The 13,612-nt window shown below is 31.0% G+C and overlaps 1 protein-coding gene across 1 annotated transcript in view; it reads right to left on the bottom strand.

Moving 5' to 3' along the window:
- The window catches only part of LOC129799561 (protein CEPU-1-like), a 76,968-nt gene extending 64,710 nt beyond the window's left edge, over positions 1-12,258 (bottom strand). The window contains exon 1 of the mRNA XM_055843579.1: positions 11,441-12,258. Within this exon, the coding sequence (XP_055699554.1) occupies positions 11,441-11,492 (52 nt within the window). The 5' untranslated portion in view covers positions 11,493-12,258. The remainder of the gene's footprint in view (positions 1-11,440) is intronic.
- Between the last annotated feature and the right edge of the window lie 1,354 nt (positions 12,259-13,612).

The following is a 13,612-nucleotide window of genomic DNA, read 5'->3' as shown; positions in this document are numbered from 1 at the left end:
AATCCGCACGTACTTGGAGTATCGAAGTCTCCGAAAGTTTCCGGTCTTCTTGTGACATTTTACGGTTCCCTTACATGAACAGGAAGAGGACTTGGTAAGATTGGTTCATGAAATGAAGAACAATAGGCATCCTGTTGAGGCGGATTAGCTGTCCATATTTACAGCCAAGTTGTCCAAATTAATAACCAAGTTGTCCAAAATAAGAGTCAAATTCACCTCTACATATCAATTCTTTTTTAAACGTATTAAAACGAATTTTAGTAAAAATAAAGACAATAAACCCTTGCCAAGTTCCTAAACAACCCTTCTGAAAAAAGAGTAACAAAAAAGTCAATTAGTATTGAAAATATCGCACTTCAAACTTGAAACATCGATGCCTATAAGCAAACTGTCCAAAATTATGGGCCCTTACCCTATGGCAGCGGATAAATTTCTCAAAATTCAAGACTCCTATTTTTTCATCATTCTATGATAGAATAGTATGGAATGGAATCATCAATGTCTTGCTCTCTCTTTGAAGTCCAAACAATTAAGTGGTATTGCTTATGAATAAAATAAATTTCTCCCAATTATTTCTGAAGTTCTACTAAAGTTGGTCAAAAGTACCTAAATTCTTTTATCCGTGTTGATTATCATGCATGTAATATGGAGATGGGCAATGGACAGTGAAAAGGATATGAATTGAGTTCATGGGTACATTTCTATATGGACATGCTTGTATGTGGGTGAAGAGGTGAAACAGATCTCTTCCTTTAACATAACAACGACGGTGCCGCAATACAAAAGGATAATGGAGAACGTGTATATTACACAGTGTTGGGGCTGCTTCTACATAGTATTGCTGGGTTGTACCAGAATTTAGATTTACAAGGCCCTGGGGACAATCCTGTGTGGAGAATGGTTGCGTATTATCTTTTCTTCCTGGTCCAGGGTGTCGACATTCGCCTGCACCGAACAAATTATATTTTGTATATTGGTCTTAGCGACTATGGTCTGAGAGTGTCTCTCCTAACTAAGAAACAAATGGAGCAACTTGTGTTGGTTGAATTGTTAGATTTATGTACGAAATTTGTACAATTAAATGACGCTTTTGTGCACGTGTATAGCAGCATGTCCAGCCCGAGGAGTTGACACAGACAATGAATGAGGCAGTGCTTAATAAACATTTGTTGTCATCGCAAATGCATAACTTTACAAATATAATTTGTTTCTGAAATATATGTTTTAATATAAAACTTTAAATGTAAAAACCTAACTCTATAACCTACTTTCATTTTTTTTAACAAAACCCTGTGTCTGTTCCAATTTCAAGCAGAAATAAAGAATGCTTGCAATTACAAACTTTTAGTTGGTTTTATACTCAGATTTCCCTAAATGCCCTTTTTATTAAAAAGTTTAATTTCAAACAGTTGATTCCATTCCATTTATTAACTTATGAGTGAGAAAACTTTGAAATTAAATTTTAGTCTACTGAATGCGTTATTATTTTAACCCTAATAACGTTAGAAACATCATCGATGGTTTTTTATGAGTTTTTTCTTGCTGATGTTAAATAGTTATGTAAGATATGTGTAAGTTTTAATAAATATCCAATTGTAGTATAAAAAATTTCATAAATATAAATTCTCATAAAATTAACCAACATTGTATTTTAGGGAAAGAATTCAGGGGCAGTCCAGGAATGAATTTCAAATGACAGAATTTTGAGGGTGTATAGGAGAAGGCTTTCAAGCATCGTACACAATCTGACTTAGAACACTTCATACTTTTCCCATAGTCCATTAATGAATCTGACCTATTTTTTCAAAAAATATGTGAAAATATGAAATCTGAAACACTTCCCCATGGAATATTTTTCAAAAAAAAATCAATCTAAATTTTAAACTACGTAAACCAGTCAAAATACTTAATTTTAAATGTTCATAAAATTAATATTATTTTTTTATTATTTCTGAAATTACAGTGGGTACAGTGGATTTTAATTCAAAAAGAAATTTATACGATATTGAGTGATAAAACGATCATAAACTGAAAATTGAAATTTTATTGAAAATTCCATTTAAGTTACTTCCATGAATTTTTCGTGTCATTTTAAAATTGATCATGAACTCTTTTGAATTTTACGTTAGATACACAAATGTATAAAACACAATTCCTAGATATTTTTAGATTATCCTTAAAATAAACAAAGCCATGCATACCTGAAACCCCTGAAACTGGTCTCAATCACCTCTAATCCAATATTTAATTGCTCTAAATATTTTAGTTCTTTCGCAATTAGTTAATGATTTACTAGAGTTTGAAAACATTTAAAAATTTCGCTTATTAGAATAGAACTCAAATATTTTGTAAGATTAAATTTTGACATGTTTAGGTTTTGCCCTAAAGAATCAGAAAAATAATCTTTTGAACCCCAATTATTATTCTTCTTCTCCTTAAAGGGTAAACTGCCCAAGTTCATTGAGTTCCTTTTTTATTTTTCAAATAATAGAATCATTAACGTGAAATTTGATCAATTTGACTTAATAAAAAAGAACTTAGAGCCCATACAGAAGTAGATTTTGATTCTCCAATAGTGTCTTGGATAAAAGGTAAATGGAACTCTATTTGCACAAAAAGCCGTTGAAGTTCGAAGAATTCAAATTCAATTTCGAATTTTTATATTAAATTTTCGAACAAGGTGGGGAAAATTTATCAAATATCACACTAAAAATCTGGCAAAAGAGTTACTCAGTGATTATGGAGTGATCAAATACTGGGGCAAAAACAGTAAGCATCGCTGTTCTGTATTTTTCCTCACAACAATGTGAAGATGAAGACCGACACATTTTGACACTTGAGCACTTCGAAATTCGAGCAAGATGTACATCAACCACCTTGCGGAACTATCAAGAAGTAAGAATGTCTCTTTTTTAGATCTTCAAATATATTTTCGAATTTTCAAGATCTACTTCTGTACGGAAAGAATGCCTCCTTTCAGTAATAACCTTTCGAAGAGACAAAATGATATTAATAATAATGGTGGCAACATTCCATAAAGAAACTTAGGCCTTCCCGCAAGGGGAGTTCGGAACATCCATTATTATTTTTTCTTATACGGGTTAAGATTGTCAGTCCAATGCCACGTGAAATCAAGTGCAATGAAGCTTACTGGAATTGGAACTAATTGGAACTGCTAATTGGAACATCTTTAACTCCAGAAAAATTCCTGGTGATCTAAAGGGATTCAAACCCGAAACACTTGCATCATAGAGCGAGTGCTCTACCACTCGACCCATTGAGTGCCTTGGAAAAGACAAAGCCACTTCAAAACCAAGTCAAATCTATTCGAAAACCTACCGGAAGCCTAAAGTGTAAGTTCACACACTCGCCGCTTTAACGCTGATTTTTCTGGCATTTTTTCGATATTCTTGACACTTAAATCGTCAACAATGTCAACCATAGGGTAAAAAGAGGTAATTTGGAACCATTTACAATTTGGAACACTTATGCTTTTCTCACTGTTTCATATGAGCAAAGAGAAAACAAAGACCGCAAAATAGAAGAAAAATACGTTTAAGAAGAAAAGGAACATATTTCTTCCTTTTAAATATCTAAAACAGTGAAAAAAATCTCAAATGTCCCAAATTGTAAATGGTTCCAAATTACCTAATGTCACCCTAGTGTGTAAATGTTTTGTTAAAAAAGTGAATTTTTGTGTTTTTGAGGAATTTCACGATGTCAGAACGTTGGAATTGGAACTATTATTAAACTCGTCGGTATAAACGTTCGAACTCCCAACGGGTTTTAGGTTTTCTGATCCAGTCCAGTAAGCCTTACAGCACTTAATTCAACGGGATATGTTATAATAACACTAGCATCACAATTTATCATTAAAATTTTAATTTCATACACATTAATAAAATCGCTAATGAGCGTTCAAATGTGTAATTTGTTCTTCTGACCACTTAATATTCGAAGTTTGATCTATTTATTGATAAAAAAGGTAGACTTAGCCCACAAAAATCAATTTATATTGCCTTAAACCATTAATATGAAAAATTAACGCAATTCTTTTTAAATTTTTAATGTGACAACATAAAGTTCAGAAGGCTAATTTAAACAAACATGTGTTTACCGATTTAAATAAAATGGTAGACATGGCCTGCAAAAACTGCTGTGACACGATAACTTATTTTCGATATTATCGACTATCTATTCTGGAAAATTTAAACGATACCTGTACTTCCCGTAACTATAGTATAGATATTAATCAACGGTCACATTCTTTTAAGAATGTACAATGAATGGTCTAACAATGTGTAAAAAATCGACATTCTCTTAATCTAACAGATGATTTATCGATACTATCGATTCGATTGCGTCGAAAAGTTATCATTCCACCCGTGGTTTAAATAAATAAGGTTAATAGGAAATAAGAATCGCCTTAATTTTTCGAAATATGCTTTGAGATAACTTAATCATTTTTTGCGTCTACCTTTTTATCAATAATTAGGTCAATTCTACGTCAAGTAGAAATATAATAAAGTAATATAAAGTAAAAATTAGGTACCTTTGAATTGGGGCACCTTAGAAATATAATTTTCCGCTATTTTTAAATTGAACTGAACCTTATCGTGATTAAAATTTTGCTCCACAAATCAATCATGAAGCGAAATTACATTGCGATAAGGCTCAGTTACATTTAAAAAGAGTAGAAAAAAGCTGTATTTCAAAGTTGCCCCGCTTCCCCTACAAATCACACAATTGAACGCTCATTAACGATTATTATTAATGTCAATCGCATTACAATTTTAATTTGCAAGTGTGATAACACCATGAGACTGATTATCTGACTGCCCTATCTTTGCATAAGAAAATATAATAATGCATGTCTACAGTCGCTTTTTAGTAGTATGAGATGTTGTACTATACATTAATATTGTTTATGTTTATTTAAGTACAGTGTGAATTCCTATTTTTTTATTCTTAATACTGCCCGTCTTATTATATTCAACATTTCTTTAATTTTGCGTTAAACTAAAATCTCATGAGTTACAATGAGAGTAAGCAAAAAAGATTCTGTAATGTTCGTATTTTATGTTTCTCTTCTGTAATTACAACTTATGTGAAGTTTTTTCTGCTAAAAAGCATTAATGCAACAGGCGATAAAATACAGAAATAACATTCTTGTAACATTTATGGATACTCAGCTAAATGATAAATGTTTTTTTTTTGTGCAGAAATAGACAAAACTCATTTTAATTGATTTTACCCATGTTAACCTCTTCAAGTTGAAAACTCAAACAAAATTCAATTATAATGATTATTTTGAGAAGTCTTCATGCCAATTGGTTCTCCAAACTTTTTTAATTAATAATAAAAATTTTATTTCTCAAAACTTTACCCTACACGAGTTTTTCTCAGGGTAAAGACTTTTTAAATCGCATGACTTAATATAATTTATTTAAGCCGTGCGACAAAAGTTGAATGTGTATAAAAATTTTACAGATTAAGTGCTTTTATATATGGTAGAGCATCTAATGTTGAGCAATTATTTGTATAAATATTATATTAACGTTCATATCAACATAGACGATGCAGGTCAATCTATCGCATGCATTTTGTCGCTTTTATTAGCAACTGTATTAACTGCATCTTGACGGTCATTGAAGAAGGAATTTTGAATATATATTTATTTTGGACAATCTAATAATGGAATATGATATTTTTCATAGTAGGTGGAAGTGGGACACCTTTAAATTCGGGTACCTTTAAAATAGGGTTTTATTCTCCTATTCTTAGGGTAAGTGTGCCAAATACCGGCCAGCTTACAATTCCGGCCACATTTTTTGTTCCTCAAATTTTCATGAATTTTTGGTTTTTACATACTCTAGAGATTATACAATGCAAAAGAATAACAAAAAATGTAGCTTCGACAAACAAGATGACGTGAAAAAGACATTTGAAGAATTCCCGATGGGCAAAGAACTATGAGGATGAAGGTGGCCGAAATAAGGCACCAAAGCTATGTCAACATTTTTATTCATTTTAAAATATATTAAGAATGATTTTAGAGTAAATAAAAATGATGAACTGTCTACAAGGTTCCAAGCAACACGCCTTAAGAAAAAGTAATAAAATTATTCAATTTGTATTTAAAACTTGAGACCTTGGCGCTTCCATGCAACTATGCCGAAATTTGGCACACTTACCCTATATGGAACTAAGCATTATTGTAATCAAATTCAGCTTCACATCGTAAAGGTAAATTATATCATAGTAAGGTTCAGTTCCATTTCAAAATAAGAGGAAAAGCCCTCAATGGTGCCCCAATTCAAAGGGCCCCCACTTCCCCCTAATATTGAAATCAAACTGGTTATATGACTAGTTACTGAAAAAAGCGAAAAACATTGATTTCTACTTGAATTGAAACATTTTTTGGTAGAGCGTGCAATAAATGTTTTACAACATATAGTATTTAAAATAATCTGTCCATCCTGCAATATATGAGACTTTTCAGTTTTAACAACAATTGCCTATAGTATTAAAAAATGTAACTGTATGGAATTGCTTCTGCTCGCATTTTTTACTTAATCCACTGATTGTGATTGTGCTATCGCATTGTAAGTTTTAAATTTTGATCACTGTTATGATGGTGCATAATTGTAGGTATGCTTTACAATTTGGTTGTACCAATAATTTTTCAAAAGGGTTATCGAGTAAATTAAATCTATTCAGGATAGGGAACAGTGCAGTATTTTTATTCAAGCATAACTTTAAGAAATTAAGATTTTTCAGGATACTCAAGTACAATTTAGGAGTTATGTGTATTTTCAGATTACATACTAGTTTTCAAAGGTAATTATCTGGACATAGTAATTTTGGAAAAAAGCTCATTCCGTTTAGAAAATAAAGTCGTAAAGAAAACTTAAGTCATATAGAATTGCCCCACATAGAATAGAATTTCTTTCCCATATTTTGGAATACTGGTTAATTCGGAATTTTGGCTTTCGGGATCTTGGCTTTATGAGATTTTGGTGCTCGGGATTTCGACTTTTCGGAACTTTGACTTTTCGTGATTTTGACTCATTCAGAATCTCGGCTTTCGGGATTTTGGCTTTTCTATATTTTGGCGTCTTGGATTATGGCTTTTGCGGATATTAACCCATTCGAGATTTTGAGTTTTCAGAATTTTGGCTATACAAAATTTTGACACATTTAGAATTTTGCCTTTTAGCAGTTTGATTTTCGAGATTTTGGCTTTCGTTTTGGTGTTCAGGATTTTGGCTTTCTGGATTTACGCTGGAATCAGTGAAAAATATTCAATTATTAAAAAAAAAGAATGAAACTAGGGAAGAATAAAAATATTTGGAAAAGATATAAGTTTGCAAAGCCGTAACTTTTCCTCAATTATCGGATTAAGAGAAATCATTCTTTTAAATGTATTGTATTTCAGTAAGTTTAAGATGCTTCTCGATCATAATAGTATAGTGAGTCTAAGACTTCTGATTCTAATGTTACATTCAAAAATACTTTTCAAAAATTTACCTTAATATTACTTCTATAATTTTTATATTTTTCCTTAAATTCAATTTTAGTTATAACTGTTTTCTTGTTTTCTTTATAATTGTTTTCTTGTTATTCCTTAAAAAATATAATTACTTAATTTTTTATTTTTAACATGGGCTAGGTTATTAATTAAAGAAAAATAATATTTATATTGCATGCCATAAATACGCTTAATTCATTAGGAAAAGGCGGAGCCAGTATCAAGTACCTGAAGTTTTATTTTTGAACTCATTAGCCTAATGTTTATTCAATTCAATTTAATTTTCTGTTTATGAACTGCATTCAAGAACACTAAGTTCAACCACGCCTGAAACTATTCAACCTTTCCGTAATTAGTTTTACAGTTGGTTTTTATAGCTAGGTTATAAAAGCTATTTATTGAGCATAAATGCAATAAATATATGTATATTTTAGTAAAATAATTTAAACCTATGTTGAACATTTGAATCTGTAAAATTTATGGCTCAAATTACCCTATTTTTAGGATGCTAGTGGCAAAGTGCCATTTCATGGATTTTCTACTCTCAAAGAATACAGATTTGTTTTAGAGATCACAAATTACCCTTTTTACAAAGTTAATAACCAAGGAAATATCGCATGGACTACATAAAATTCCAATAGACACTTTGGATGTTAGGGTTATAGGGTAGAGTAAGTGCTTTTGGCCAATTTTAGGTTTTATATTTTTTTCTTTAAAAAGTCCATCTACGAAAAATCCTTTCAGTAATTAGCAAATTTGGTAACTACACTGAGAGAAATCCGAAAAAGTTAAAATAACATTCCGAAAATGTTAAATTTACCCTGCAGTATAGATCCGAAATCGGTGTAAATATTATGCTTTTTAGGTATATTAGGGGTTAAACTTACCCTTTTTCATGTTAGTTTTACCCTTAAGAAGATGTAAAATTATCATTAAAAAATGTTGATATATTTTTACACCAAAAAAGTGTTAAGGTTATGAGGAAAAGAGTTAATCGCACCCCCGTTTCTTTCTCAGTGTAAAAATTCAAATTAACCAGTGAAAAACTCAATTTTGGTAAGTAAAAAAATCCATTTTCGTTAGTGAAAAATTAAAATGGTTTATAGCTTCTTAATTTTTACCTTTGCTATTCATATTTTTATTACTTACCTATTTTTGTTTTTACTGACAATTTTTACCAAAATACTGCCCAATCAGTAAGTGCCCTCCCTGTATACCAATTTTATTTCTTTATTCATTGTATGATAGTCAAGTACATAAGATGCATATAGAATGCTCCTCGAGAATAGAAGTTTTATTGAAAAATGTCTTTTTCAAAATCTTTTTCGTGTTTATGAAGTAGGGAAAGTGGACCACCTTTAAAATGGAGTATCTCTGAAATTAGACTTTTTTCTCCACTTTTTAAATGGAATTGAACATTGTTATAATTTAATTTAAATGCGCAATTGGTTTGTGGAGCTAAATTATGTCACGGTAAGGTTCAGTTTCATTTAATAATAAGAGAAAAAAGCCCAATTTCCAAACTGCCCTAATTTAAAAGTGCCCCACTTCCTCCTATGTTTGAACAGTTTTCGCTAATTTTATTAACGCTTATGTGGATTTCAGATCTGAGGTTTAGCAAAACGGCTTAACTTCTATAACACTACAGCTACCAAGACCAGTCAAATTGACCGGTTTAAAAATATTTAAATTTAACACATATCTAAACTGTACAATGTCTCTCTCAAATTTTATGATTTTCTTAAAATATGCATGTAATATATTTTTCAGTGTTTAAAAATTTTATTTTTTTTCTTTTTTTCCAAGAAAAATTGGTTGAGTATCCTACTTACCACGGTCTGTCATTTGACTGAGCGCCCTACACAGTAAAAAAAATTAACACTCTTATAGTGTGTAATCTTTCACACCACTATTATAGTGTTAAATTTGGAGAAAATGTTTAATTTAAAATTGTTTAATTTAAAGTTGTTGAATTTCAAGTTGTTGAATTTGGAGTTGTTGAATTTAAAGATTATTGAATTTGTGTTGCCATTTTAGACATTTGTAATGTTTTTTTCCTGTACTCGGGATACCCCTTAATACGAGATGATTACATCTGATGCTCGAATCTTCACGATATACTTATTATGCATATAAATATTTGATGTTCTATATGACTTTTCCCCATTGAAAGGCATCTCGACTGAAGTATATGTCTTAAATGGAAATTCAACAATTTTACACAACTTTTGTTTAAAAATTCAACAAATTTTGTGTCAAAATTCAACAACTTTTGTTTAAAAATTTAACAACTTTGGTTGAAATACACAAGGCTTCACAGAATAATAGTGTAAAAAATTATGATCAAACTATAATAGTGTTAATTTTGGATCATGTGACAAAAAATACTATCAAGTTGTGTATTTTTTCACACTATAATAAATAATGTGAAAAACTATAATCCTACTATAATAGTGCTAATTTTTAGATTTTTTCAACAGTTTTAAATCAAGAAACATTGTTAAAAAAGAATTTACGACTATATAATTGTGAGAAATTTTACACAGATCGCAATTAAATAATTAATTTATCCAATTTCACACTATTATAGTGTTAAAATTTTACACATTTTCAAATTAAACAACATTGTTGAAAATTTTTCGACTATAATAGTGGTAATTTTCAATCACGTGACAGTAAATTGCCAAAATGTTGTGCATTTTTAAACATTTTTAAATTAAACACTTAAATGGTCGATTTTGTACTATTATATAGTAATAAAATTTTACACATTTTCTTACTGTGTAGGAAAAATGACTAAAAATGGTCGATAGCTTTAGTGTTAATTTTAATAAAAACGTGATTTTTGAAGAAATTCTGACTTAATTATGATTTAATAAGGATAATTAATTCTTTCTTTGGATTATCAAAATTTAAAGCCTTTGATCAGATCTGCGAACTGTTGACTATCTTACACGATTTTTAAATTAATTTTAACCATATGGCTTAACTTCTTAAATTCTTATCAGACATTATTGATGTAGATTAGGATAAAGAGAAATGATTGATTTGATTTTGAGAAATCAATAAAATGCTTATAATTTAGAATATCCAGACCTTTGATAACTGGACTATACTTCCAGTCTGAAGCTCGTGTTAAATATAACAATTTCATTGTTTATCAGTTGCATTGTACTGACAACTTTAGGTCGCATAAAAGACTTACTGCACTTTAAAGCTCTAAAATGATATTATAAAAAAGTATCTCCCTTCTCTTCTACTTAAAGAGTCGTTTATGGAAGTTCAAATGTAATTTTCAGTTGCTTAATGAAGAAGGAAACATAATCAATTTTTCTATATAGTTGATTTGATTTATCTATACATTTACCATCCCTCTGTTTCCCATTTCGCGATGAGGGAACTGAAAGAGATGGTATAAAAATGATGTAGTATAATTACGTTTTATGATGATTAAAATGAGAAAAGAATCGGAGAAAAAAGTACCTGGCATATAACTCCTGCAAAGTTTTTATTTCAAAACGATCAATTTTTCTTTCTTCGCAAATGAGTTTCTTTTTCGACGGTTTGGGGTTATTGTTTTACTATACTGATGGCAAAAGAGAGATAAGAAATTAAAAAAAAATACTAACTTGGAGGATAAAAAGTTTCCATTTGTCTTATTTTATTTTATTAAAAAAATGTTTCAAAAAGTTCACAATATTTGCAAACAATGCTCCTTAAAATTTATAACATGCTTCTCTCCTAAAGCTTCCTACTGGAGATACTATCTTATGGTAAATCGGTACGAGTAGGTGGATGAGGGAGGGACTTTTGTTTAAAATCTGTTGTCAACTTTTGGGTGATAATAAATGTAAGTTTGAAAATTTTCATGAGGTGGAATAAATTAAAAAGATGTAAAAATGTCCATACCCGGAGAAAACGAAAATAAATCTCCAATTATCAGCACAATAATCCACAACATTTCCACAGAATGTTTATCAAGTGTTTCCCAACATTAAGCATAATCCAATCGGGAAAAGATATGATCACTTCATCACCACCATCATTCTCATCATCAGCATCATTCTCCGTCAACTCCGCATTTAGTCCTCTCAAACACTAACAATCTGCCACATTGTAATAAAGTTGTACCGCATGAAAGAGTATAATTCGACTAATATGCTGATTTTGGAATGTGCGCGGGGATTGAGCTTTTTCCCGCCAAAATAAACACAGTCCCTCCCAACTGTGCCACACGCATATATTCAAAACATACTTATACAGTTTATTTTTTTCCCATTACCATAATCCCGCACTCCAAATAAATCTCATTTATATAACTTTTTTTTTTCTTTACATTTCACTTGACACTTTACTTTGGGTGATACCAAATCGTTATTGTATATCGTTTATCAATACACATTTAACAGTCCCAACGCACTTCTCGCGTCACCAAATCGACTTTCACCCTTTGTGAAATCATCCAATACGGAAGGGTCATCCGGAAAGTAAATTGAATTCCCTTGTCCCGGTAGGTATCAACTTTTCACGCCAGATTCAGGGATTTCAGAGAGAAAAAAAAGCGTCACAATATCGTGGATATCGCTTAAGCAATAGCACTTCTGTGCACTCAAATGTGAAATTGATGACACACAATAGAATCGCTCACACTGTAGAGACGTTTGGTTACTTATACAGGCGTCCTGTATTGCAACTTTGAGTCCGAGCACAGCAGCATACAGTTTAATACTGATGAACTTTATGAACTTTGACTGTTCGCTAAGAGGAGCAATTCCCTCGAAAATGATCCCTTCCTATCCACCTCCCAATGCACAGTCAGTACGATGGCATAGGAATAATTGAGAGCTTGCGCAAAAGCTCTCAAAAAGCGCCACAACTACCTATAGCGGCGAATGGAGCATCTGATGTTTATTCATCAGCATGGTCCATTCAGAATAGACAGTTTAGGGATACCCGAACCAGAAAACCCGAAAGCTTTACTTTCTGAATTTCAATAAATTTGCATAAAGTCTTAAAAGACTCAGGACTTTTGGTATGCCCCTTAAAAATGTCTCCCTCTGCCCCTTCCATCGAAATTTGATTGACCATAAAATTTCACTTTTGACCCATTGGCCCAAAAGTCCAAACAGTACCTCAAATAAGAAAATAATAAACCAACCTTATACCCACAAGACTTTGTGACCATTAAAAGTTTTACAAGTTTTTTTTATGTCTGCGCACTTAGCAATATTAAATAATTTTGTCTTCTTTCTCCTCAGTTTTTTTCCCTGTTTCGCTTTTGCAAATCCATCGACAAATTCCTTTATTACATCTCAATTCTGGTTTCTTCCTGGCGAGATGGAGTAAAAAGAAAAGAAGACTAGCCCTATACTGCTCTACAACGTGGTATAGATATCGTAAAATGTTGTGACGATGGTAAATTTTCTTTTTGTTTTTTTTTGGCAAGAGGAAGCAACAGTATATATTATTTCTTGGGTGAAATGGCGAGTTGACGTTTTTACTTTAGATGTAAATTTGATTAAAATCTCATTTCTTTAGTCTCGTATTAGAACTCAATTACGTAGTTTTGAATTTCATAAACGTTTAATGGTGTTTCCGTAACTTTCCCCATATACCCATACTATCGGAGTCTCCTGTGCATGCTATTAAGATAAACTAAGAAAGGAAAAAGAAGGTATGGAGATGGGGTGTGTAGGGTAAAGACTAAATATATACACGGACTGAGTAACAAAGTTTATGCTATATATCCCTCACGGGGCAAAGTCAATTAATTTACTGGCTGTCAAAATCGATTAAAAAGCACATTATAATTTTAAACGGTGGTGATATTACGTGAATTCGTAATATTTTGGCTGAGAAATTGTGCAACTATACTTTCTCTTATAAAAGTCTAAATACTCTAAATATTTGCATATATATACATATTAAAATTTATTGTTAATTTTCAAAAATTAAAAGAAAAAGTGTATAAGGTAGTTATTTATTTTTTAAATAATTTAATATTGAATTTTTCAATGTTTTGACCAAATCTATATAGGGGGAAGTGGGGAACCTTTGAAATTTGGATTTTTCTTCTAAAAT

Source organism: Phlebotomus papatasi, chromosome 1, assembly GCF_024763615.1.
Source record: "Phlebotomus papatasi isolate M1 chromosome 1, Ppap_2.1, whole genome shotgun sequence".
Taxonomy (NCBI): Eukaryota; Metazoa; Arthropoda; class Insecta; order Diptera; family Psychodidae; genus Phlebotomus; species Phlebotomus papatasi.
This window is presented reverse-complemented; position numbering and strand designations above follow the sequence as displayed.